We start from the raw sequence: 23,866 nt of genomic DNA, 5'->3' as shown, positions 1-23,866 counted from the left end.
TTTCCCCCTCCCGGAGGGATGTTTCCCCGGCAGAACAGCTCCACCGGAGCCCTAGATTGGTTTCGCCAGGTTCCGCCTCGAGACGGCGGCGCTTCGTCCCGATAGCTTCCTTCTGATTTTTTGCAGGGCGAAAGACTTCATATAGCCAAAGATGGGCGCCGGAGGCCTGCCAGGGGGCCCACGAGGCAGGGGGCGCGCCCAGGGGGTAGGGCGCGCCCTCCACCCTTGTGGATAGGGTGTGGCCCCCCTCTGGTGCTTTCTCCACCCAATATTTTTAACATATTCCAAAACTGACTTTCGTGGAGTTTCAGGACTTTTGGAGTTGTGCAGAATAGGTCTCTAATATTTGCTCCTTTTCCAGCCCAGAATTCCAGCTGCCGGCATTCTCCCTCTTCGTGGAAACCTTGTAAAGTAAGAGAGAATAGGCATAAGTTATGTGAGATAATGTGTAATAACAGCGCATAAAATATCAATATAAAAGCATGATGCAAAATGGACGTATCAGATATGAGCGCCAAAGAAGCGCAGTCTCATCAGGTTGCTAAGCTGCTTGCGCTGCAGCTGCTGGGCCGGGCTAACCTTTCTTGAACTATGTTGAAGTGTTGTTGGTTCTGTCTATTATTTTGTCCGCCTGTTAACTTCCACTGGTGGCGACCTGCCCAGTTTATGTAATCTGCTGTCTGGTTGCCCTTTATTATCACTGGCGGCGAAATTTGATGCCGAGGGGATGTAATATGTTGTAATTTCTTTGTTGTATATTCTAGGTTTATTCTTGGTCGGTATGCTGTAATTTAGGCCGGAAGGTTCAGTGGATCTCAGTGTTGTCAGTCTTCAGGGAAGCCCGTTACTCATATGGGCCAAAACATGGGCCTATAATCATCTTGGCCATTAGTAGGTCTAAACCTTATGGTTGTTTCCCGCCTTTAAAAGGCCGAGTAAAGTTCTGGCCAGCTGGGCCAGAGAATACAATGGGCTTTTAACAGGCTAAAACCTAGATTGGGCTAGCGTTGAGCCGAAAAATTCACAGGCCAATACAGGCCGAAACTGCCTAAGGCCCATGTTTGGCCCAAATAGGACGAGCAGTTAATAGGCCAAAATATATCTCGGGCCCGTTTGGCCGAATAAAATTATGGGCTTTAAGCAGGCTGGTATCTACGCGGGCCATAGGCCTAAAAGTGTCACAGGCCATTATCAGATGGGCTATAAGCAGGCCGTATTCAACGCGGCCTGTAATTAGGCCCAACTGTTACACAGGCCATTAACAGGCCGGTAGGCCAGTTGGGATGAAATTTATCGACGAAGACTACGGGCCACTAAGAGGCCTAAAGTTACGTCGGACAAGAAATAGCCCAGTGTCCACATGGGTCATTAAATGGCCTAAAGTTAAACCGGGCCGACAATGTCCCAGATGCACCACAGGCCGCTAACAGGACAAAACTATTATCGGGTCGAACTGGTAAACGGGCATTTAATAGGCTGAAATACAAACCTATCTTAGAATGGGCCCAAAAGAACAGTGGCCTATTAACGGACCTGATCCGATATGGTCCATAATTTGGCCCAAAACACGACAGGCTGTGAACGGGCCTGATCTGGTATGGGCGTCAATTTGGCCCAAAACATGGCAGGCTGTTAACGGGCCAGCCCACTAGTGCCTGAAAAAACACGGTGGGCCTTTAGCTAGGCCGGCGTTTTCACCGGAATGGACCTCTGTTGGGTCGTGCCACATGTTGACGTATCATAGGCGCCTCCTGTCCAATGAGTGGATGACATCTGTCCCAACGGTGAGCAAACACGTGTTTCCTCCAGCCAATGAGTATTTTACACGTGGAAAATCCCCATTGGACCGGGCTGTTAACGGGTTATCGGATCCAAAATTGGACCTGATAGCTTAACAGCGTTCCGTTACGGTGGATGCCACGTGTCGGTCACCCTTGACGAAAGCACTTCTATGACGCGCGATTTAACGTCATGGAAGTGGACACTTCCGTGATGATAATTTTGGTAATGTCATGGAACACTTCTACGACAGCACAGGTATGACTATCTTGATTCTGTCATAAAATTGTCATGGATGTACATGCATGACAGAAAACGTGACCTACTGTGACAAATACGTATCATCACGGAAGTGTATTTTTTTGTAGTGTAAACACTCTTGATCCAAGAGTTTGGTCCTTGAAGGAGGTGTTTAGCGCAGCGAACCAGGCAATAGGACTATGTGGCTTTATCACCCTCACTTAGCCATAGGAGTTTGACAATAGAAATGTAGGCGCAGCCCCTACTTAGGATATATTAATCCGGATTAGGGTGTTGTAGACACCTGATCGGGTGGAGGCCGATCCGTCGCATAATGCGGAAAAAAAATCGCAAGAGATTTTAACCTCCGAATAGCTGACCAGCTCTCGCCACATCATGAAAGTCAGTTTTCGACTTTCTCTACTGAGGTGTTTACCCGGATAAACTAGAAACACAATCGCAGTAGTTCTCTCTTTACTACCCTAGCCGATAGGACGGAACGTAAGGTAGCAAGCACAGGAGCCGGGCAACCCAACTATTAACCAAAGACATGATTCGGAGCCGATGCATATAATGCTAAATTCGGGGTGCCGAACTATACTGTAAAAAGTGTCGGACTTTGTTGCCGTAGTACGGAGCGCAATGAAGCCCCTGGCGAATTAAAGCGTACTAAAGTGTACTGGTGCAATCGATAAGAATAGTGAAATAAAATGAAGTAGTAAGCCAATGCCACATAAGTTGGGCCGCAAACTGTATAATTTGATTAATACGTCAAAGCATATTTGTACAAATAGTGCGATAGGCAACAGGGCTATTTAACATGCCGAGACCAAGGGGGAGCTGTGTGCGGGTCCTGAAAACAGGTAGAGTCATCGTCAAGAAGATCACCTAGAGATTCCCCCACACGTTTATGCTGCTTGCCGCCTTGGTATATCCATCCTTCGAAAGGATTGATGATCAGGCCGTCGTGAGGGACCTGTGGAAAAGAAACATAAAAAGGATAAAAAGAAAAGGGAAAGTATGTGTGCCCGGGGAAGGCCGAGCCGTATTATGGGCCATAATCGAGTTATGCCTCCGTCTTTGCCCATGGTATTTTGAGTGCGTAGTTATGTATGCGCGGTACGTACGCCGCCATTTGGTCGGGACTGAGACGGAGGCCGAATTGCTAGTCGAACTCCGGACGAGCTAGACTGTCAAGCTGCGGAGTAGTCCGGACTCGTTTGACAGTGTCCGGGAGCTTGGCCGCTGAATTAAAATTCTGCTTGATAAGTTCGCTCTGTACTTCCGCTGCCAGGGCTGCGGTGTGCTCCTCGGTACGGAGGGAGCGTTCAATGTTTCCATTGACTATTATGACACCGCGTGGTCCGGGCATCTTGAGTTTGAGATAAGCATAGTGTGGCACCGCATTGAATCGAGCAAATGCAGTTCGTTCGAGCAGTGCGTGATAGCCACTGCGGAAGGGGACGATATCGAAGATCAAGTATTCGCTTCGGAAGTTGTCCGGGGATCCGAAGACGACTTCCAAGGTGATTGAGCCCGTGCAACTGGCCTCTACACCTGGTATTACTCCTTTAAAGGTAGTTTTTGTGGGTTTGATCCTTGATGGATCGATGCCCATCTTGCGGACTGTATCCTGATAGAGCAAGTTGAGGCTGCTGCCACCGTCCATGAGGACTCGCGTGAGGTGAATCCATCAATGATTGGGTCGAGAACCAGTGCGGCTGAGCCGCCATGACAGATACTGGTCGGATGGTCCCTGCGATCGAAGGTGATTGGGCAGGATGACCATGGGTTGAATTTTGGGGGGATTGGCTCTATCGCATAGACGTCCCTGAGCGCGCGTTTGCGCTCCCTCTTGGGGATATGGGTAACGTATATCATGCTCACCGTTTTAACTTGGGGGGGAAACTTCTTCTGTCCCCCTGTGTTCGGCGGACGGGGCTCCTCGTCGTCGTCCTCACTTTGCGACCCCTTCTCCTTGTTCTCGGTATTTAACTTGCCGGCTTGTTTAAAGACCCAACAGCTTCTGTGGGTATGATTGGCTGATTTATCGGGGGTGCCGTGAATCTGACATGGACGATCAAGTATGCGGTCCAAGCTGGATGAGCCCGGATTGTTTCTTATAAATGGCTTCTTTCGCTGGCCGGACTTTGAGCCACTGAATCCGGCGTTGACCGCCGTGTCATCGGTATTGTCACCGTTGCTTCGACGCTTGTGCATGTTGCGTCTAGGCTTGCCGTTGCTATTTCTGGCTTCAGAGGTGCCAGGTTCGCTTGCATTATTATTGCTACGGGCTAGCCAGCTATCTTCGCCCGCGCAAAAGCGGGTCATAAGTGCCGTGAGGGCTGCCATGGACTTCGGCTTTTCTTGGCCGAGGTGTCGGGCGAGCCATTCGTCGCGGATGCTATGCTTAAAGGCCGCTAGGGCTTCGGCATCCGGACAGTCGACAATCTGGTTCTTTTTAGTTAGGAACCTAGTCTAGAATTTCCTGGCTGACTCTCCGGGCTGTTGAACTATGTGACTAAGTCGTCGGCATCCGGAGGTCGGACGTATGTACCTTGGAAGTTGTTGCGGAAGGCGTCTTCCAAGTCCTCCCAGCTGCCAATGGAGTTTTCTGGCAGGCTGTTTAACTAGTGCCGAGCTGGTCCCTTGAGTTTTAGCGGGAGGTATTTGATGGAATGAAGATCATCGCCGCGGGCCATATGAATATGGAGAAGAAAGTCCTCAATCCATACCGTCGGATCTGTTGTTCCATCATATGAATCGACATTCACGGGTTTAAACCCTTCTGGGAATTCGTGCTCCATTACTTCATCAGTGAAGCAGAGGGGGTGTGCGGCGCCTCTATATCGGGCCAGGTCACGACGTAGCTCAGATGGAGTTCGTCTGCAGTTTTCGGCCCGGACGTGGTTATGCTTGTCACGTCTGGCCAGATAGCCGTCGTCGCGCGTCGGGGCACGCCCCCGCGATCCGTAGATCGATCTGGTCTGACCTGCTCTATTTTCCAGGTCCTGCCGCAGGTCATATGTATATCCCCAAGCTGCTGTGTCTCTACCTTTATGGCGGGGTGGTATGGGCTGGTGTTCGGCTTGAGTTGCCGCTTTGTCTCGGCCACGTGGTGGTCGGTCAGCCGCGTTACGCACTGATGGTACGGGCTCAAGTGCCTCATCATCGAATTGAGGTAGCAGTTTACACTTCGGGTAACTTTTGGTTGGGTGCTCGAGGCCGTATTCCTCGGCTGCCAGGACATTAGTCCACCTGTCGTTGAGTAGGTCTTGGTCAGCTTGAAGCTGCTGCTGCTTCTTTTTCAGGCTCCTTGCAGTGGCTAATAGCCGGCGCTTAAAGCGCTCCTGCTCGAGAGGTTCCTCAGGCATGATAAAGTCTTCGTCGCCGAGGCTCACCTCGTCCTCGGAGAGTGGAAGATAATTACTGTCCTCCGAGTCTTTGTTTACGGCCTGTTCATCAGGGCTAACTTGCCCATCTTCCCGATCGTCCTGCTCGGAGGTTGGCTTGATGGGGTTTTCTTGGTCTTCGGCGTCGTCCAGAGTATTGTTATCTCTCGTGCCGGTATTGCTGTCTTTTCCACGGTGTGATTTAGAGCGGCGCCACTGATGTCGGCGCTTTGGTTGTATCTTAGGAAGTTTATCCTCGACTGGATTCTTCTCGTTATCGCCGTTACCCTCTTTGGGTGTATCCACCATGTACACGTCATACGAAGAGGTGGCCGTCCAGCGTCTGGTAAACGGCGGGCTTTGGGCCTGCTCCTCTCCGGCATCGTCGTCCATACCATTGATGTCTTCGGAGCCGTAATCGAGCATGTCAGTTAAGTCCTCAACAGTGGCTATGAAGTGGGTGGTGGGTGGGACGTAAAATTCCCCTCTCTCAGCCCCTAGTCCGGGCTTGGCATAATTCGGACGTTGCTCCTCTGTAATAACGAGGGATCGCATCAAGTCCAGAGCCTCGCTTAAAGGCGAGGTTTTGCCAGGGAGAAAAGAGTCCGTGGAGTACGGCGGGAAGGAGACTTCTTGGCCGAGCTCACATGATGCTGACTTTGAGGGTTCGGAGCCAGTGTCCGGAGAAGAGTCCGGCTTCCTGATGGTCGCCAGCGACATTGCCTCCTCCGGTTCTCCCGGACTGGGCTTAGTGGCCGCAGATAGTCCGGCGGGCTCAGGAATCCGGACTTCGGACCTGGTAATGTGCTCCGGATCTAAGGCCAGAGCGGAGGTTGGGGTCGTGAACCCTTGGAAGATCAAGTCTCCTCGGATATCAGCGACATAGTCCAGATTTCCAAAACGAATCTGGTGACCTGGGGCGTAGCTGTCGATCTGCTCTAGATGGCCAAGCGAGTTGGCCCGCAGTGCGAAGCCGCCGAACACAAAGATCTGGCCGGGGAGAAAGACCTCCTCAGGGCAGTATTGTTGTAGATGATGGATGGAGCCATCGAACCTTCCGACGACGACACAACGAAACTCTCAATGAAAGCACCAATATCGGTGTCAAAACCGGTGGATCTTGGGTAGGGGGTCCCGAACTGTGTGTCTAAGGTCGATGGTAACAGGAGACGGGGGACACAATGTTTACCCAGGTTCGGGCCCTCTCGATGGAGGTAATACCCTACTTCCTGCTTGATTGATCTTGATGAATATGAGGATTACAAGAGTTGATCTACCACGAGATCGTAATGGCTGAACCCTAGATGCCTAGCATGTATGATTGAGATTCTGCCCTACGGACTAAACCCTCCGGTTTATATAGACACCAAGCTTGCCTTCTACGCAAAGGAGAGTCCCATCTGAACACGGGAGGAAGTCTTCTGTCTTGTATCTTCATGGCCCATCAGTCCGGCCCACCTCATATAGCCCGGACGCCCGAGGACCCCTTAATCCAGGACTCCCTCAACATCGGCATGAGGTTGAAGAAGGGGACCGGGGCTAGCGGCGGCACCGGCAGGCGGGGAGGGTGAGTGACGGGAGGGGAGGAGCCAGGGGATGGCGGCGTGAGGAAGAAAGAGGAAGAGTCGGGTCTGGGGGGGAGAGGCGCGAGCTAGGCTTCTACAATGGGGCAGCTGCCCTTTATATTATGTCTTGTAAATGACGGTTTTGCCCTCGATCAAACCACCGAATTGCCCACCTCTGCCATCTGTAAAAATATCCGACGGTTGGGGTTGACCCATGAAATATCCGGCGGCTTGTGTCGCTCGTGATCGAGATCGAACGGGCAGCAGCGCTTGGTAAAACTGATCGGACGGCCCATATGCTCCGGTGATTGTGAGAGCTCGGTTTTACATAGGTATCCAACTGTGGGATTGTTCGCAGACGATAGTCTGATTTTTTTCGGTGCTTAGCTGCACAGTGCCAACAGATTAAATGAATCTTGAGGATATATGTTGAATGTTCTGGGCAAGCAGTAAACAAGGAGAAGAGTTCTATATATTTTAGTCCTAATGCTACTCCTCCTGTTCGTGAAGCTATGAAGCACGCACTTGATATTTTCGTGGAAGCTTTCACTGAACGATATTTGGGCCTACCAAGAGTGGTGGGGCGTATAACAAGTGGCTCCTTTGAACATATTGGTGAGAGGAGTCGAGGTAATATGCAAGGATGGGCGGAACGCCTTTTGGCATGTGCAGGGAGGGAGGTGGTACTCAAATCAGTAATTCAAGCAATTCCTACCTTTAGCATGAGTTGTTTTCTACTTACTAAAAAAGTTTGCAAACAGCTCACGTCCTCCATGGCAAGATACTGGTGGAGCAGTTCCATTGACAGGAGATCTATGCATTGGATATCATGGGATAAACTGGCAACACCAAAGGTTCAGGGTGGTATGGGATTTAGGGAGTTTCAGAAGTTCAATCTCGCACTACTTGGCAAGCATGGCTGGCGACTCCTAACTGACCCAAACTCACTGTGTGTGCGCGTCTTGAAGGGGAAGTACTTCCCAGATTTAGATTTTATGCAAGCCCATGCACCGTGTCGGCCACTTGGAAGGCTATCATGGCGGGACGATCGGCGCTTGAACTTGGTCTCATTAATCGCATTGGCAATGACGAATCAATTTCTATTTGGAATGATAGATGGATACCATCTACTCCCACCCTCAAACCTGTGGGCCGACAAGGGAATGATCCCCTAGATCGTGTTTCAGAATTGTTTGATACTGCACAGACACTTGGGATGTGGAGTTAGTTAAAAGAAACTTCTTGGCTCCAGACGCTGAAGCAATTTTGAATATCCCAATTCGAGCAAGAGGTGGCCAAGATGTTTTGGCTTGGGCCTTTGAGAAATCAGGTGAATACACTGTAAAAACGGCTTATCGTGCTCTGGTGACTCGTGACGAGCGGCGTGCTCTAGAGGAAGGGACGGTAGCGGAGATTTCATCGTCAGAAAAATAGTTGTGGACAGCCCTATGGAAGCTCAAAGTAATCCCAAAAGTACGTGTATTCTGGTGGAGAGTTCTTCGTGCTATTCTCCCTGACTATGACACCATGAAATGCCGGCACATAAGAACTACTTCAGTATGTGATCTTTGTAAAGCTATGGATGAAGATCTAATGCATGCCCTAGTGCATTGCTCTCATGCTAAGAGTTTTTGGGCAGCAGCAAGGGAGGTCTTGGACCTGAAGCTGTCGTCATTGCATCCAACCACATGGTCCCGAGGCTTAGTGGTGGATACAAGGTTTTCCACGACGGAACGATGTCAGATCATCACGATCATGCATGCAATATGGTCATCGAGGAATCGTTGGACCCATGATGAGGACGGATATAACCCAATTCAGGCAGTCAAGAGGGTGAGGGAGGATCTGGCTCTCTTGGACCTTCCGAGAGATAGATATAGCATTCATGAAGGTCATGCTTGGCGACCACCGGAACCTGGCTGGGTTAAAATTAACACCGATGGATCGGTGGATGCTTTGATGCAGGTAGGAGGAGGAGGCGGGGTAGCACGGTCTCACCTCTCCGTTTTGGGCGTATGGAGCAAACCTCTACCTGGTATCACTGACCCTTTCATTGCCGAAGTGCTTGCGCTACACGAGGGAGTTATATTTGCCCAATTGAGGGGCTTCTCGCATGTGGTGATGGAGGTCGACTGTTTAGAGGTGGTTAACCTCTGGCTTTCGCGTCATAATACAAGATCTATTGTGACGCCTATCTTCGAGGAAATCAGGAAGAGAGCTGCAAATTTTGCTTCTTTTTTGGTGCAACATGTTAGTAGGGATGTCAATGGCACGGCTGACCTTTGTGCCAAACATGCTACTTCCTTAGCGGTATCCGAGTGTTGGATGGATAATTGTCCATCCTTCATTGTAAGCAGCCTTAGGGCTGAGTGTAACCGAATTTCTTTCGTGCAATAAAACTCCCATGTTTCACGTCAAAAAAAAAGTGCCAAGTCCTCCAAGAAACGTTTTTAAATTCGTCTTCTCCCGTGCGTGCACAACTGAGATGATGACTCAACAGTCCGACGCTGCGGTCACCTCTCCTCCCCAGCAGGTATGATATGTTTCTGACAACGACGTGCCATATCGACGACGCGTCACACGATTCCCTGGGATGACGACGCACCTCAGGCACAGCGATCAGTTTGGTTGTGCAGGAGAGTTCACTGTTCACCTCTAGATCGAGAACGTGCACACGCATCCGGCGCATCTCGAACAACTTCACCGTCATGAACAGCCGAGCGTAGAATGTACTCCCTCCGTTCCTAAATACTTGTCTTTCTAGGCATTTCAACAAGTGACTACATACGGAGCAAACTGAGTGAATCTACACTTTAAAATATGTCTACATACATCTGTATGTGGTAGTCATTTGAAATGTCTAGAAAGACAAATATTTAGGAACGGAGGGAGTAGGAGAAGTGTTCTGAAGAAAAACTACTCGTCTTGTGTCTGAAGCTCCCGTCTCGGCGGGAAAAGAAAGAGCTGATTACGTGTGCATGGCCGGATGGCCTACGTATACGTCTCCTTTCATCGGCCGACGGCATCCTCTTTCTGCGGTTCTCGTTGAACACGCAGGCAGTTCGTTTTCTTTTTTGAGATGCGTAGGCAGTTCGTTGGGCCAGAGCTCATATATAATTCTCAGGTGAAGAAGCACGGTTTTCTACCGATGCATACGCAACACTGATCCGAACTTTGACTCCACCAACCCGATCATCTTCCGTGTCAACAACCAAAGATACTCTGTGTTTCTAGTACCTTGTACGTACAACAAAGCTTCTTTGATTTTTCTCTCGCTGGTTTCCAGGCTTGGGCTGTGTATGTGTCCTCACTTCAACGACCCCATCCACCCGTGGAATATCCTCGATTACTCGTGATCCACGTTGTTTCGCATCGTCGTCGAGTGGTCCGGCACAGCCACCTTCCATCACCGATCCATCCATCCATCACTCCGGGACGCAGCGGTCACTGCCCTGTCCCCGTAGCGACGGAAACAAAGCGGGACCGTTCCCGTCGGCAACGTAGTACGCCAGCCACAGTTATCCGCCGTCGCTGCTGCGTCTTTCCCGTCAAGATAAGAGCGGCCGTCGCGCTTGCTTGCGTCCGGGTCAGTGGCGCTCGTTCGACGGGAAAGATCGCCGCCAGTCCGGCGTGGAAATGCGTGACTCCCCGGCGCTCTCCGGCCACTTGTTCCAATCAGAACCAGTGGCGTCGGCGAAGCACGCCGCCCTGTGGTCGAGACTCGAGAGAAACGGATGTGGAAAAATGCGAGACGGTGGCGGTCCACTCGCTCGGCCCGTCGAAAGCAACGGCGGCGACCAGGACGCACGCCGGAGGGGGAGGGGAGGTGATTCCAACCACACCGCACGTTTTCCGTCAGCGAGTTTGCTTGCCAGCCCCAACTAATTGCACCCGCCCTCGTGCTATCAGATGCTCTCCTGCTTGACTCCGCCACTCAAATATTTGACCACTTTTTGATATGTTAGTCCCAGTTTGATATACAATGATTCCCGGAGGCACGCTTAGGGCATCTTAAATGGTTGCAAGATAGTTGTTGATAGACTTTGTCACATAAGATTTTTGATGATGTGTTATACAATAAATGAGAAAAGAGAGGAAGATTGTATGTACATGAACCAACACCCCTTGCACAAGCTCCAATGTAGAATGAGAGAGGACCTTATTATTATCTCAGATCCTATTAAGCAAACTAGACACAACCTATTGGAGTTGTTGTATGTTAAGGTGTTGATTGATGACATGGCATATTTTACCAACAAGATAACATACAAACTATTGGAGATGCCCTTAGACTACCCACAGTGAAAGTAACATAGATGATAACATCATATTTATCTAAGCAAAATAGATGACGTGACATGTAATTAATGAAGAAAAAGAGGATGTGATAACATAGCTAGTTACTGTAACATCACACATATTAAGAAAAGATGAGTTTACAACCTAATAAATGAAGTGATGCATGACACAACACATATGTTACTACCCACTATGGAGGTATAGAGGTAGTACCATCACACATATGTCACGCGGACTAGTCTTACGGATATTCAGTTTGTTTGTTTCCTCCCTGCCCTTCTTGACTTCCTGCTACAAAATTCCATGCTGCGGACGAATCGAGACAAGAGCCTCGTGGCCAGGATATGTCATGCGCTCACTTGTGTTGTTTCCTCTGCCTCCCAGGGGAGAAGCACGCGGCTCAACACATGGACCATTTTGTGTACTGCTGGGCTGCTGGCAGATACTACTACTCCTAGCAGATTATCACATTAAACTGTCCCCGTATCCAACATGTCGCACGCGGAACCATCAGATTCGTATCCTCTCAAATCAATGCACCTCCCTGCCACGGTGCCACCTTTCCCCGGATAGTCGGCCCGCAGGAAGCACTTCGTACACCAACCAGACGCACTAGACCCATGAACCACCGATTTCCACCGGGCCCACCAGCCAGGCCTCTCCCGGTGCATGGACTCAGTGCACCCAGAAGGCACGAAGCCTCCCGCAGCCCCGCTCCTCGCGCCTTTAATCGCATCGAGACGCGCCACTACTGCATTAGTGGCCGCTTAATTGGTTTGCTCGACGACGCCTTTGCCTCGCAACTCCCAACCTCCCCCCGCGTCCGCTCCCCTGCTCCCTCGTGTGGCGCCGCGCAGGAAGCAACCCGGCGGCGGCTAGGGTTCGGAAATGGCGGCCGGTGGAGCCAGCGGGGAGGGCGAGGAGCTGCGGCTGCTCGCCGCCGCCGAGGCCGGCGACGGCGGCGCGCCCGCGGGGGAGAAGTCGTGGCGCCTCAACTTCGACGGCCTCCGCCCGCCGGAGGCGCGCCAGGAGAGGCCCGCCCGAGGGCTCCACTACCACTGCCTCGGCGTCATAGGTACTGCCTCTTTCCCTGACACTGGTGCTGGCGTGCTACTTCTTTATCCGACGATGCGTGCCCATGGTGCTTGGTCGATGGTGCCTCGTGATTTGGCAGCTTGGTTTTTGCGATGGGGCGGCCGCTTTATGCAGCTCGTGATGATTATAAAACTTTACCATTTTTTTTGTTTTGTTTTGGTTCCTACTTCCTAGTAAGAGGAGATAAGTAGTCCATTTCGGATATGGAGATTGGGTTCTGGATACTGACGGTGGTGCTTCGCTAGATTCGACTTCCTATCCCAACTTAGCAGAAATGTGTAGATTTCCGTTGATGTTTTTCGTCCGTCTTGAGCTTCTCGTATTGCGTATGGCCCATATGGGGAAGGGCCATCTCTGCTTTTTCGGTTCAGTTCTTTCAGTCTTGCACTGCTCATGCATATCTCCTAAAAAAGGTGCTGTGTGAGGTCAGCAGAGTTATCGTAGTGGGGGATTGGATGACAAGGATAAAAGGACTGTGGGATCTATCTAGGATAGCACGTGAACTCTTTGAAACTTTCCTCTTTTTAACACACATGAGGGCCCTTTTCGAAAGAAAAAAAACACACAAGGGCATCTGGTCGGTGTCACCAAAACGGCCGTAAATGTCTGGACTGGGCCATCAGACATATTTAGGCCTCGAAACGCGGGTCACCAAATTGTCCGTGTAAGACTTAGGGTTTTGGGAAACTGCACGACACCCGTAAAGGGTGTGGCTATCTCATATATATAAGGGGTACACCAAGGTGTACGATACAATATACAAGGCATATACAGAAGCTATATGTAAATACAGTCTAACACCCTCCCTCAATCTTAACTATGCCCTGAAGTACAAAGTATGTTAAGATTGCGCCTGCAGCCTACAAACTGAGGTTGTGGAAGAGGCTTCGTGAAGATGTCAGCAAGTTGATCTTTGGAGGAGATGAACTTGATGTGGAGTAGCTTCTGTGCAACACGTTCCCGTACAAAGTGATAGTCAACTTCAATGTGTTTTGTCCGAGCATGAAACACTGGATTAGATGAGAGATATGTAGCTCCAATGTTGTCACACCAAAGAACAGGCGGCTGAGTTTGAGAAACTCCCAACTCTCTCAATAAGGACTGTACCCATATGATCTCAGCTGTAGCATTTGCAACTGCTTTGTATTCAGCTTCAGTGCTACTCCTGGACACGGTAGTTTGTTTGCGAGCAGCCCAGGCGATCAAGTTAGGACCAAAGAAGACAGCATGTCCCCCCGTGGATCGCCTGTCATCTGGATTACCAGCCCAGTCTGCATCTGAAAAAGCAGAGAGCGTAGGAGACGGTGCTGGCTGAAGGAGTAAACCATATGAGGCAGTAAAGCAAACATAGCGAAGAATGCGCTTCACCGCTGTCCAATGAGAAGTCCGAGGAGCATGAAGAAATTGGCGGACACGATTGACTGCATATGAGATATCTGGCCGAGTGATAGTTAAGTACTGCAGGCCACCAACAATGCTACGATACTCAGTGGCGTCATCAGAGGTGAGAGGATCTCCATCAAAGGCAGACAGACGGTCAGTAGCAGACATAGGAGTCATGGCATGTTTGCAGTTCAGCATACCTGCCCGTCGCAACAGGTCCAGCGAATACTTATGCTGCGCGAGTGTCAAGCCATCAGAAGAACGTGAAACTTCCAGGCCAAGGAAGTAATGCAACGTTCCTAAATCCTTCACCGCAAAATCACCACTCAAGGAAGATATCAGACGATCAGTAGCAGCATCCGAGGAGCTAATGAGGATAATGTCATCAACATATACCAGAAGATACATCGTCACCTGAGGCCGATGCAGAAGGAAGAGCGAGGTGTCAGCAGTAGAGGGAACAAAACCAAGTGACCGAAGAACAGAGCCCAATCTGGCATGCCAAGCACGAGGAGCCTGCTTCAGCCCATAGAGCGCCTTGACCAGGCGACACAGGTGATGAGGGCGAGCAGGATCAACGAACCCCGGGGGCTAACGCATGTAAACCTCCTCATCCAAAACACCATGAAGAAAAGCATTCTGAACATCCAGCTGACGAACAAACCAGCCCCGAGTAACAGCCAAGGACAACAGAAGCCGTATAGTCGTTGGTTTGATCACCGGACTGAACGTATCCTCGTAGTCAAGACCATACCTTTGCTTGAACCCTTTCGCCACTAACCGTGCCTTATAGCGTTCAATATAACCATCGGCATGCTTCTTAACTTTGAAGACCCACTTGGAATCAATAATATTGACACCAGAGACCGGGGGAACAAGCTGCCAAGTACCATTTGTCAACAATGCCTGATACTCTTGCTCCATAGCTTGGCGCCAATGAGGAATCCCGAGAGCAACCTGAAAGTGACGCGGTTCAGCCAAAGGATCTTCCTTGACATGAGCAACACATGCCGCAAGCCAGGCCACCGTCCCATCTGTGCGTTGCTTGGGACACACAATACCGGATCGACTGCGAGTATGTGGTCGAAGAGGAACAACCGCAAGTGGTGCAGCAAGTGGCGACGGCACCGGCGATGAAGAAGTATCCGGCGAAGCAGCCGGTGACGATGCAGTGGTGACAGGCGAGGACGAGGCCGACCCAGGCGAGGCAGCCCCGGGCGAGACAATCGACTGGGTGGGCGAATCAGTCGTCTCGAGGCCAACCAAGGCGCGGCAGCCCGGCCCAGGCGAGATCGCCGGCTCGGGAGAAGCAGGCCCAGGTGAGATCACCGGCTTGGGGGAGGCCGGCGCAGGGGAGACCAGCCCAGGCGAGACCGGCCCAGCCTCAGAAGAGGCCGGCACGGGTAGAGCCCGCGCTGAAGAGCCCGGTCCAGGCGTGCATGGCGCATGCACGAGGCCACTCCCCACGTCAGGTGCAGTTGATGGCTCCGGCTCCTCCAGCAACTCAAGGCGAGCTCCACGACCCGTTCCTGCAGCATGATTAGGCAACAACGCAGGAGAATATGCAATATCAACAAATTGAGCAGGCAGTGGAGGGGTGGATTGCGAGGAGGAGACTGGAGGTGTGAGAGTGGTGGACAAAGACGAGAACGGGAATACACTCTCGTCAAACACAACATCACGCGAGATGTAGACACGGTTGGATGGAATATGAAGACACTTGTACCCTTTGTGAAGAGAGCTATACCCAAGAAAAACACAAAGTTTTGACCGAAACTCGAGCTTACGCTTATTATAAGGACGAAGATGAGGCCAGCATGCACAACCAAAAACTTTGAGAAAAGTATAATCTGGAACTTCATTAAGCAACAGTTCAAGTGGTGTTTTCATCCCAAGGAGTCGTGTAGGAAGCCTATTTATGAGAAAACAGGCAGTGGAAAATGCATCACTCCAAAACCGAAAAGGTGCCGATGCATGAGCAAGTAAAGTGAGACCAGTTTCGACAATGTGACGATGCTTACGTTCAGCCGTGCCATTCTGCTGATGTGTATGAGGACAAGACACGCGATGTGAAATCCCAAGCTTATTAAAAAAGGAATTGAGGTTGTGATATTCACCCCCCCAATCTGACTGAACATGAATGATCTTATGCTTAAGAAGACGCTCAACGTGAGCTTGAAATTGTAGGAACACATCAAACACATCAGATTTACGCTTGATAAGATAAAGCCAAGTAAACCGACTATAAGCATCAATAAAACTGACATAATAATTATGACCGCTCACAGAAGTTTGGGCATGCCCCCATACATCAGAATAAATAAGCTCAAGTGGAGTTTTGACGACACGACTCGAATCGGAAAACGAAAGCTGATGACTCTTGCCTTGCTGACAGGCATCACAGACTGTGGCAACATCTTTATTGGGCACAACGGGAAGACTATGACGATGAAGAACACTATGAACTATGGGAGTGGCAGGATGGCTGAGCCGTGCATGCCAATGAGTAGGCGACACACGGACACCAGTGAGTGCTTGAGGGGCAGAAGGCAGATCAAGTGCATATAATCCATCGCGCAGGCGACCTCTAAGCAGAACGTCCCTCGTGGCCCGATCCTTGATAAAAAAATAAAAAGGATGAAACTCAGTGAAAACATTGTTATCACGAGTAAGCTGAGGAACAGACAATAGGCTACGAGTAGCAGAAGGAACTCTAAGGACATTACGAAGATGGAGAGATTTTTGTTTATGAGTTAAAAGAGAGGCCTGACCAACATGTGATATGTGCATACCTGCTCCACTGGTGGTGTGAACCTGATCATGACCACGGTATGGCTCCTGAACCGAGAGTTTGCCCATCTCGCCCGTCAGATGATTCGTAGCGCCCGTGTCCATATACCAAGTCGGATCAATGGGATATGATGGTGTGTGGCCTGCTTGACGAGCAGGCTCGTGAGTGGCCAAGGCAGCTTGTTTCTCATTGCCTTTGCCATTGTTGCCGACGCCAAGGAAGTCCTGCTTGAAGCGGCGATGACAACGGGAAGCAACGTGACCTGGAATGTTGCACAGTTGGCAGGGGAGCTGAACGCCACATGAAGGGCAGCAAGCACACGAACGGCCACCCCCGGTCGGGGGGGAGGGGGCAGCGGCAGGCGACCGTGGAGCCTGTGAAGTCAGTGGTACTGATTTGCCCGCTACAGATGACTTGAAGGGCTTCCCTTTTCCACGAGTGGCAGCGTTGGCAGCAATGAAACTCGGGTTGGTACGGCGGGACTTGACGCGCTGTTCCGTGGCAAGGAGGTGGGCGTAGAGCTCACGGGGTTCAAGTGGAGTATCACGACCATTGATGTTCTCAGCAAGGTTATCATAGTCGTCGTCCAGGCCGTTCATGACGAAGGTGGTGAAATCCTCTTTGCGAAGCGGTTGACCAATGGAGGCCAATGTGTCTGCGAGACGCGTCATCTTGCCGAAGTAGTCGGTAATGCTGAGGTCAAGAAGCTTGGTCTCCCCCAGCTCCGTACGAAGAGTGTGAGCACGGGCCTGCTGCTGAGATGCGAAGCTGGTGTGAAGGGCAGACCACGCCTCCTGGGACGTGGCAGTGAAGAGGACCAAGGAGGACACCGCCTCGGTGAGCGACGACTGGATCGCCGAAAGGATAGCCTGATCCTGAGCCACCCACGCATGGTATGCCGGGTGATGTGGTGGAGGACACGGCAAGGAACCGTCGACGTAACCCTCCAGGTAGCGACTGCGGAGAAGTGGCAGCACCTGTGCACGCCACGACAAATAATTGTCCGTCGTCAACTTCACTGGGATTAGATGCGCGAAGTAGAACGGCGCACTGGCCACGGCATGATCAGCAGGAGGAGGCGACGTGTGGTAGCTCATGTGGGATGAACCACCAGGTGTAGCCATGGCCGGAGGGTAGTAGCCGCCGTTGGGCAATGGCGGTGGCGGGGCCCTGTCCGACCCGGCGTTCGCGGCGCCAGGTGCAGCCGCAAAGGGTTGCGGGTTTGAAGACGCGTAGGGCGCCGCTGTGACGGCGGCAGGAGGTGCAGCCGCAGCGGCCGCGTAGGGCGAGGCACCATACGCCGCGTTATACGCGGCACCAGGTGCAGGCGGCGCCCCGTAGTGGCCCATTGACGGAGGAGCCGCCCCGTAGGGGCCGTAGGGCAGCGATCCGGCAGGGACAGGCGCCGCCTCGTAGGGGCCTGCTGGCAGCGGGGGAGCGGCCCCGTAGGGCCCGTAGGTCGCCGATCCCATCCAGGGACCAGCGTACGAAGGATCTCCTGGGACCAGCGGAGGCGCTACCGGTGACGGCGGCGGTGGCTGATCCGAGGAGGCGCCCACCATCGAGGACTGGCCGGTGTAGACCGAGACCAGGGAGCGCGAGGAGAGGAACGGCGATGCAGGCGCCGTGACAGGGGCCGGCGCGACGGAGTTCGGTGCGATCGCGGCGGTGGCAGCAGCGGAAGACATAGGACCGGTTAGGGTTGATACCATGTAAGACTTAGGGTTTTGGGAAACTGCACGACACCCGTAAAGGGTGTGGCTATCTCGTATATATAAGGGGTACACCAAGGTGTACGATACAATATACAAGGCATATACAGAAGCTATATGTAAATACAGTCTAACAGTCCGAACTGGTTCGAATGTCCAAAATCCCACAAGCTGCCCTCAAATCAGCGTAGCACGGGAGTCCGGATGTCTGCCACGTCAGACTCCGAAAGCCTGGACCCACCCAAAACCCTATCCGAAACGGCTGACTGGCCTGCCGCCTACCCGCATTCATGGCGGCTCGGGGACCGAGAAGCCTACTCTGGCTTTAGCTGACCGGCCTCCTCAGTGCAAACCCTATCTGCACACTACTCCTGTCCCACACCTCCACCGGTCGCCGCACACCACCATACCTTTGGCCGCCGCTATGGGCAAGAAGATGGACGCCGAGAAGACCCAGGCGTGGTGGTTGCTCAGCCGCTATCGCTCCGAGCAGCCGCCGTCACGCTAGGACATCGGATCTGGGGGAGCTTCGGGTCCAGTTTGCGTCACCGCCCACGGTCGCCAAGCCCGTTGTCGTCCATGTATCCATCCACCGTGAACGTGAAGCCGATCTTCTCCTACGACGAGAAGCAAAAGCCGCACTTACTCGCCACGCTGGCGTTGACGGACGACGAGTTCGCCCGCAAATGGAGGAGGCGTTGTGCTGGTCGTTGATCGGCCGGGGTTCGACGCCGGTGTCCTCTCCGTTCAACCACAACGTCCAGATCGGACGCCGCATGAAGGAACAGCCGCTGTCTCTGCCATATCGCTAGCTAGACAACCAGTGGCGCCCAGTTCTCCCCACCGTCAAGAAGGAGCCGTCATCCAAGCCACCCCCATGCCTAAATGGGCCGGTCCTAACGTGCCTGGCCCGACACGTTTATAATTGGGCCGTGCCGGAATGAGGCGGGCTGATGGGCTAAACGTGTCGGTGGGCTGACCCGTTTTCTTGCTGTGCCGTGCCTGGGCCAGGGAGCGTGGCACGAGTGCCGGCCCGACACGGCCCGTTTATTAGGCGTGCCTGGGTGGGCCGTGTCGTTTAGGTCAGGTCAGGCCGTGCCGGGTCATCTGGCCAGGTTTGGACGCAACACGCAACACAATGCGGTGTTCACCTAGACCAAGGTTGCGCCAACGTGGGTGCTTGCGGACCCGTGCTTTGGGGGGCTTGGGCGCTCGACCATTCCAAGATGACCGTTGAGTCGGCCGCCCGCCTCCGGTGCCAACTCAACACCCATCTCGTCCAAGTGGGGCTGTCGGAGTTTGAGTGTGCCCTCTTCCTCCAAGCCGCTGCGGACAAGCGGTGCAAGGCGGTGGAGGATGCGGCTGAGCGTATGCGCCGTGAGCACGTCGCATCGGCCGGGTAGGGATGCCATGACGCTTGGCAGGTCTTTCGTCGATGAAGGCTCGGGCGGCAAAGACCAGAGCGGCACGGGCAGCGTCGACGACGACGGAGGTGACTGTCTGCTACTATGCATAACTTAGTTTAGGTTTGGTTCAAACTTGTTAAATTTCCTCCGGTTTGCAGGCAATATATTGAACTTGCTAAATTTTGTGCGGACATTTGGTGATCACGTTAGGATGGCCTCCGCCCGGCCGGATGTCTGCAGTCGCGTCCGGATGTGTTCGGGAATATTTGCGGGGTGAAATTTGGTGATCCACGTTGGAGATGACCTGTGCTTCCAAATAAGATCTTTAATTCTATTTGCAGGCCAAGCTCCTGAGGATGTTGTCGCTGAATACTACCAACAGCAAGTGGAAATGCTAGAGGGTTTCAATGAAATGGATGCGTTGACAGATCGTGGTTTTCTTCCTGGAATGTCCAAGGTCCGTTCTATAAAATAAGCTTCAGGCTGTGACATCAGGGAAGACTGCTAACTTAAAAGCTAAACGAAACTTATCTACCTGCAGGAAGAGCGTGAACAGGTTGCTAGGAGTGAAACATTAGCCATCAGGCTGTCAAACATTGCAAACATGGTTCTTTTTGCTGCAAAAGTGTATGCTTCAGTACGGAGTGGCTCGCTTGCTATTATAGCTTCCACTTTGGATTCTCTTCTTGACTTGTTATCAGGGTTCATCTTATGGTTTACTGCCTTTTCTATGCAAACACCAAATCCCTACAGATACCCAATTGGTAAAAAGCGCATGCAGCCGCTGGTGAGTTTTGTTTCAACATGTACTTTTTATAGTTCCTTTTCTAGGGAACTGTTTTATAATCCATTCGACCAGTCTCATTGGTGTGTATTAATTAGTTCTAATTCAGTATAAGTGCTGCATACTTCAGTTACTAGTTTTACTCTCCATAGTGCTTTTGTATAGCACTAAGAAAAGGAAGGCAAACGGATATTGGATCAGGAAAATAAATAAATTAATGTAAAATCTTGAATGAAGTGGTGAAATTAGAACATATGATTAAGCTTTGTGATTTAAGAAGAAGACTTAATATTATGCTCTAACTTCTAAGGCACCCTGGGTGTTCCAGTGTTACTCTGTATTTTTATTTATTTTTGCTTTTGTTAGCTGCCACTTAGGCGTGGTCTACGAAATTGTAAGCCTAAAAACTATAGAGTATGCTTTCTTTCGACGCTTCCGGTTTAGTTTTGCAACTGTTCAGGCACGTCTTGTACTATTAAGCAATACCTTTTTGCTTACTTTTCAGTATGTTCACAGCTTCATTATAAACTTTCTCCAGGGAATACTTGTCTTTGCCTCAGTCATGGCAACGCTTGGCCTTCAGATCATCTTAGAATCAACTCGATCACTGTTGTCTGATGTAAGTCCATTGATTTTTGTTGGCTTCAAAATACCTTTTTTTAATCTCCACTGTCCTTCTGAGCAGAAATTTCTCCAAGGGCATTTCTTTTCCTTTTCTAAAATCATGAGTTGCACTAACATCCCCCTACTACTCACTGTTGCACTTCTGAACTTTCCTGTACTGTTTTTCAACATTAGCTGTGTGGGAGACTCGGATCTTTGAGTATCACTAACACATAGTCCCTGCAGTTCACTAAAAGCTGTCATGTTGGACATTGAGTAATCAAACTTTTGAAATTTGACTACTTATACATATGTTCAAAAGTTTTTAGAGACGCCTAAAAGTGGTGTAGATGAATTTATCTCAAAAAGTACTTTCATTGTTTCGTAGTATCTTATTACTTTTGTTGGATTTTATAAACATATTTAAATATAAATCAGTGGACCAAGTTGTGTTTTTTAGATCATGTCAAATGTTGGTCGTTTTGGTTTATTGACATAATAAAATCTGCCCACTGTACTAGTGTTCAGTACTTTCGATACTTTGATACATGTCATATCTTGCCACTTTAGGTTCGTTATATCACTTCCACGACAACGTGTGTGTTGACTAAATAATTGCTGAAGTACCCCTCACCACTCCCATATGTAGGCTTGTTAGGTTTTGTTAAGACAAGGTTTGCCCAGGAATTACTTTATTAATACGTGCATTTTATGACATGAAATTGGTATCACTAGATTTGTTTTCGACAGTACTTCCAGCTAATCATGGTTCTGTATTAATAGAATTCTTGGTCAAAGTCTTGATCTGTATCCTTTATTGTGAACCAGAAGCCTCGTGAGTTGCCATGACCAGTGTGCTTTTGCGGTTTTGCCTACTCTGCTCCTTCAAAGAAAATAAAGATTTTGCTCTAAGCACTATACTTTTCTTACTGAACCTTTTCTTGTTACATTGTACTCGGACTTATCACATTCTCACAAAAAAAAGTTCTGTCTGGGAAATGATTAGCTAAATGGAGGCCATGGCAGCTGGAATGAGAGCTTCCTGAAGTACTCCCTCTGTTCACAAATATAAGATGTTATAACTTTTTTGTGAATTCGATGTATATAGACACGTTTTAGTGTGTTTGTTCACTCATTTCAGTCAATATGTGGTCCATATTGAAATATTCGAAACATCTTGTAGCGAACGGAGGGAGTAATTTTTTTCATCAATAGTCTGCAACCTTTGTTGCTGTGCAGTTCCCTTTCGAAGCACATCTATGTATCCCTTACTCTGGAACTAAGACTCTTAGATACAAACTTTAATTCTTCCATTAATTTTTGTTTGCTCATATTGAAGCCATCATTTTTTAGGGAGGTGAATTCAGCTTGACGAAGGAGCAGGAAAAGTGGGTTGTGGACATCATGTTCTCAGTGACGCTGGTGAAACTTGCCCTGGCTTTATATTGCCGCACGTTCACCAACGAAATCGTCAAGGCTTATGCACAGGATCACATTTTCGATGTTATCACTAATATAATTGGTCTTGTGGCTGCACTACTCGCAAATTATTTCGAAGGATGGATCGACCCTGTTGGTGCAATTATTGTAAGTGGTTCCCCTTCCCTCTCTTCTTTTTCTTCTTTTACATAACAACCAAATAACATGAATGATAAAGCAGACAGTATCTACACCATCATGAGTTGAACATTTGAAATTGACAGTTGATTTTCAGAGAAAAATAATAATCATGATTTGGTTCCTCATTTGCAGCTAGCAATCTACACCATCAGGACATGGTCGATGACGGTGCTAGAAAACGTCCACTCACTCGTGGGGCAATCGGCTTCGCCAGAATACCTTCAGAAGCTGACCTACCTTTGCTGGAACCACCACAAGGCCGTGAGGCACATTGACACGGTGCGCGCCTACACGTTCGGCTCGCACTACTTCGTGGAGGTGGACATCGTGCTGCCGGCGGGCATGCCGCTGCAGGAGGCGCACGACATCGGCGAGGCCCTGCAGGAGAAGCTGGAGCGCCTGCCTGAGATCGAGCGCGCCTTTGTCCACCTCGACTACGAGTTCACCCATCGGCCCGAGCACGCTCTGTCGCATGAGAAGTAGCTTCAGGATCAGCCGGTGGATGCAGCTCTGTACAGATTAATGGCAATAGTTTTGGAAATCCGGTGTTCGTCAAGGCGTCGCAGAAAAACCTGCGGGTGCGGCACGCAATTGAAATGTGCATACTGGAGTGCCGGATCTGGCGATGTCGACGTAGATTGTGTCTTTTGTAAGTTGCTGTGCTACGTACGTAGCATATATATTTAAATGTCCTCTATACCCTGATCATGGCCTCATTTTTATTGCTGGTTCACACATGACTATGAACAAAGCTTGCAAAAGGTTACTAAGCAGCAGAGGACATCAATGTAGATGCAGCAACAGGAAAGAAGAGGATGGGGACGTATGCAGCATATTACTCGCCACATATAAGTTCTGTAATATGGGTGCTGATGATCTATCTCCTCGAGATTGCCAGATCACTTGGTGGCGCTCGGAAAAGGGGCGAATTTGGTATCCACCGTGGCATAGGTTGGGCCTTCGAAACGGAACCAAATGTTGCAATTCGCAAGTTCGGATCTGATTAGATCGGGACCTTTTGGCTCAACTTTGTCCTAGTTTTGCCGAAGGAGCAACCCCTTTTTTCACTTTAAATTGGTCAAAACATGCAGAATTTTTGACTTCTCGTGGACTAAATCAGTAACCGTTGGTCTATGGCTGACCGATATTGTGCACACCAACTTTGTTCAATGCTACTCTATCCCATAACGTAAGATT

General features: G+C 50.3%; 1 protein-coding gene across 1 annotated transcript; it reads left to right on the top strand.

Annotated features, from left to right (window-relative positions):
- The first annotated feature begins 12,026 nt into the window (after window positions 1–12,026).
- Window positions 12,027–23,377, top strand: LOC123079678 (metal tolerance protein 5). The gene is made up of 6 exons (XM_044502478.1): window positions 12,027–12,350; window positions 20,004–20,119; window positions 20,204–20,449; window positions 20,985–21,065; window positions 22,403–22,636; window positions 22,802–23,377. Exons 1-6 carry the CDS (start codon window positions 12,164–12,166, stop codon window positions 23,150–23,152), a joined length of 1,215 nt encoding a protein of 404 aa, XP_044358413.1. The 5' UTR covers window positions 12,027–12,163; the 3' UTR covers window positions 23,153–23,377.
- The last annotated feature ends 489 nt before the right edge of the window (window positions 23,378–23,866 follow it).

Source organism: Triticum aestivum, chromosome 3D (assembly GCF_018294505.1).
Source record: "Triticum aestivum cultivar Chinese Spring chromosome 3D, IWGSC CS RefSeq v2.1, whole genome shotgun sequence".
Taxonomy (NCBI): domain Eukaryota; kingdom Viridiplantae; phylum Streptophyta; class Magnoliopsida; order Poales; family Poaceae; genus Triticum; species Triticum aestivum.
This window is presented reverse-complemented; position numbering and strand designations above follow the sequence as displayed.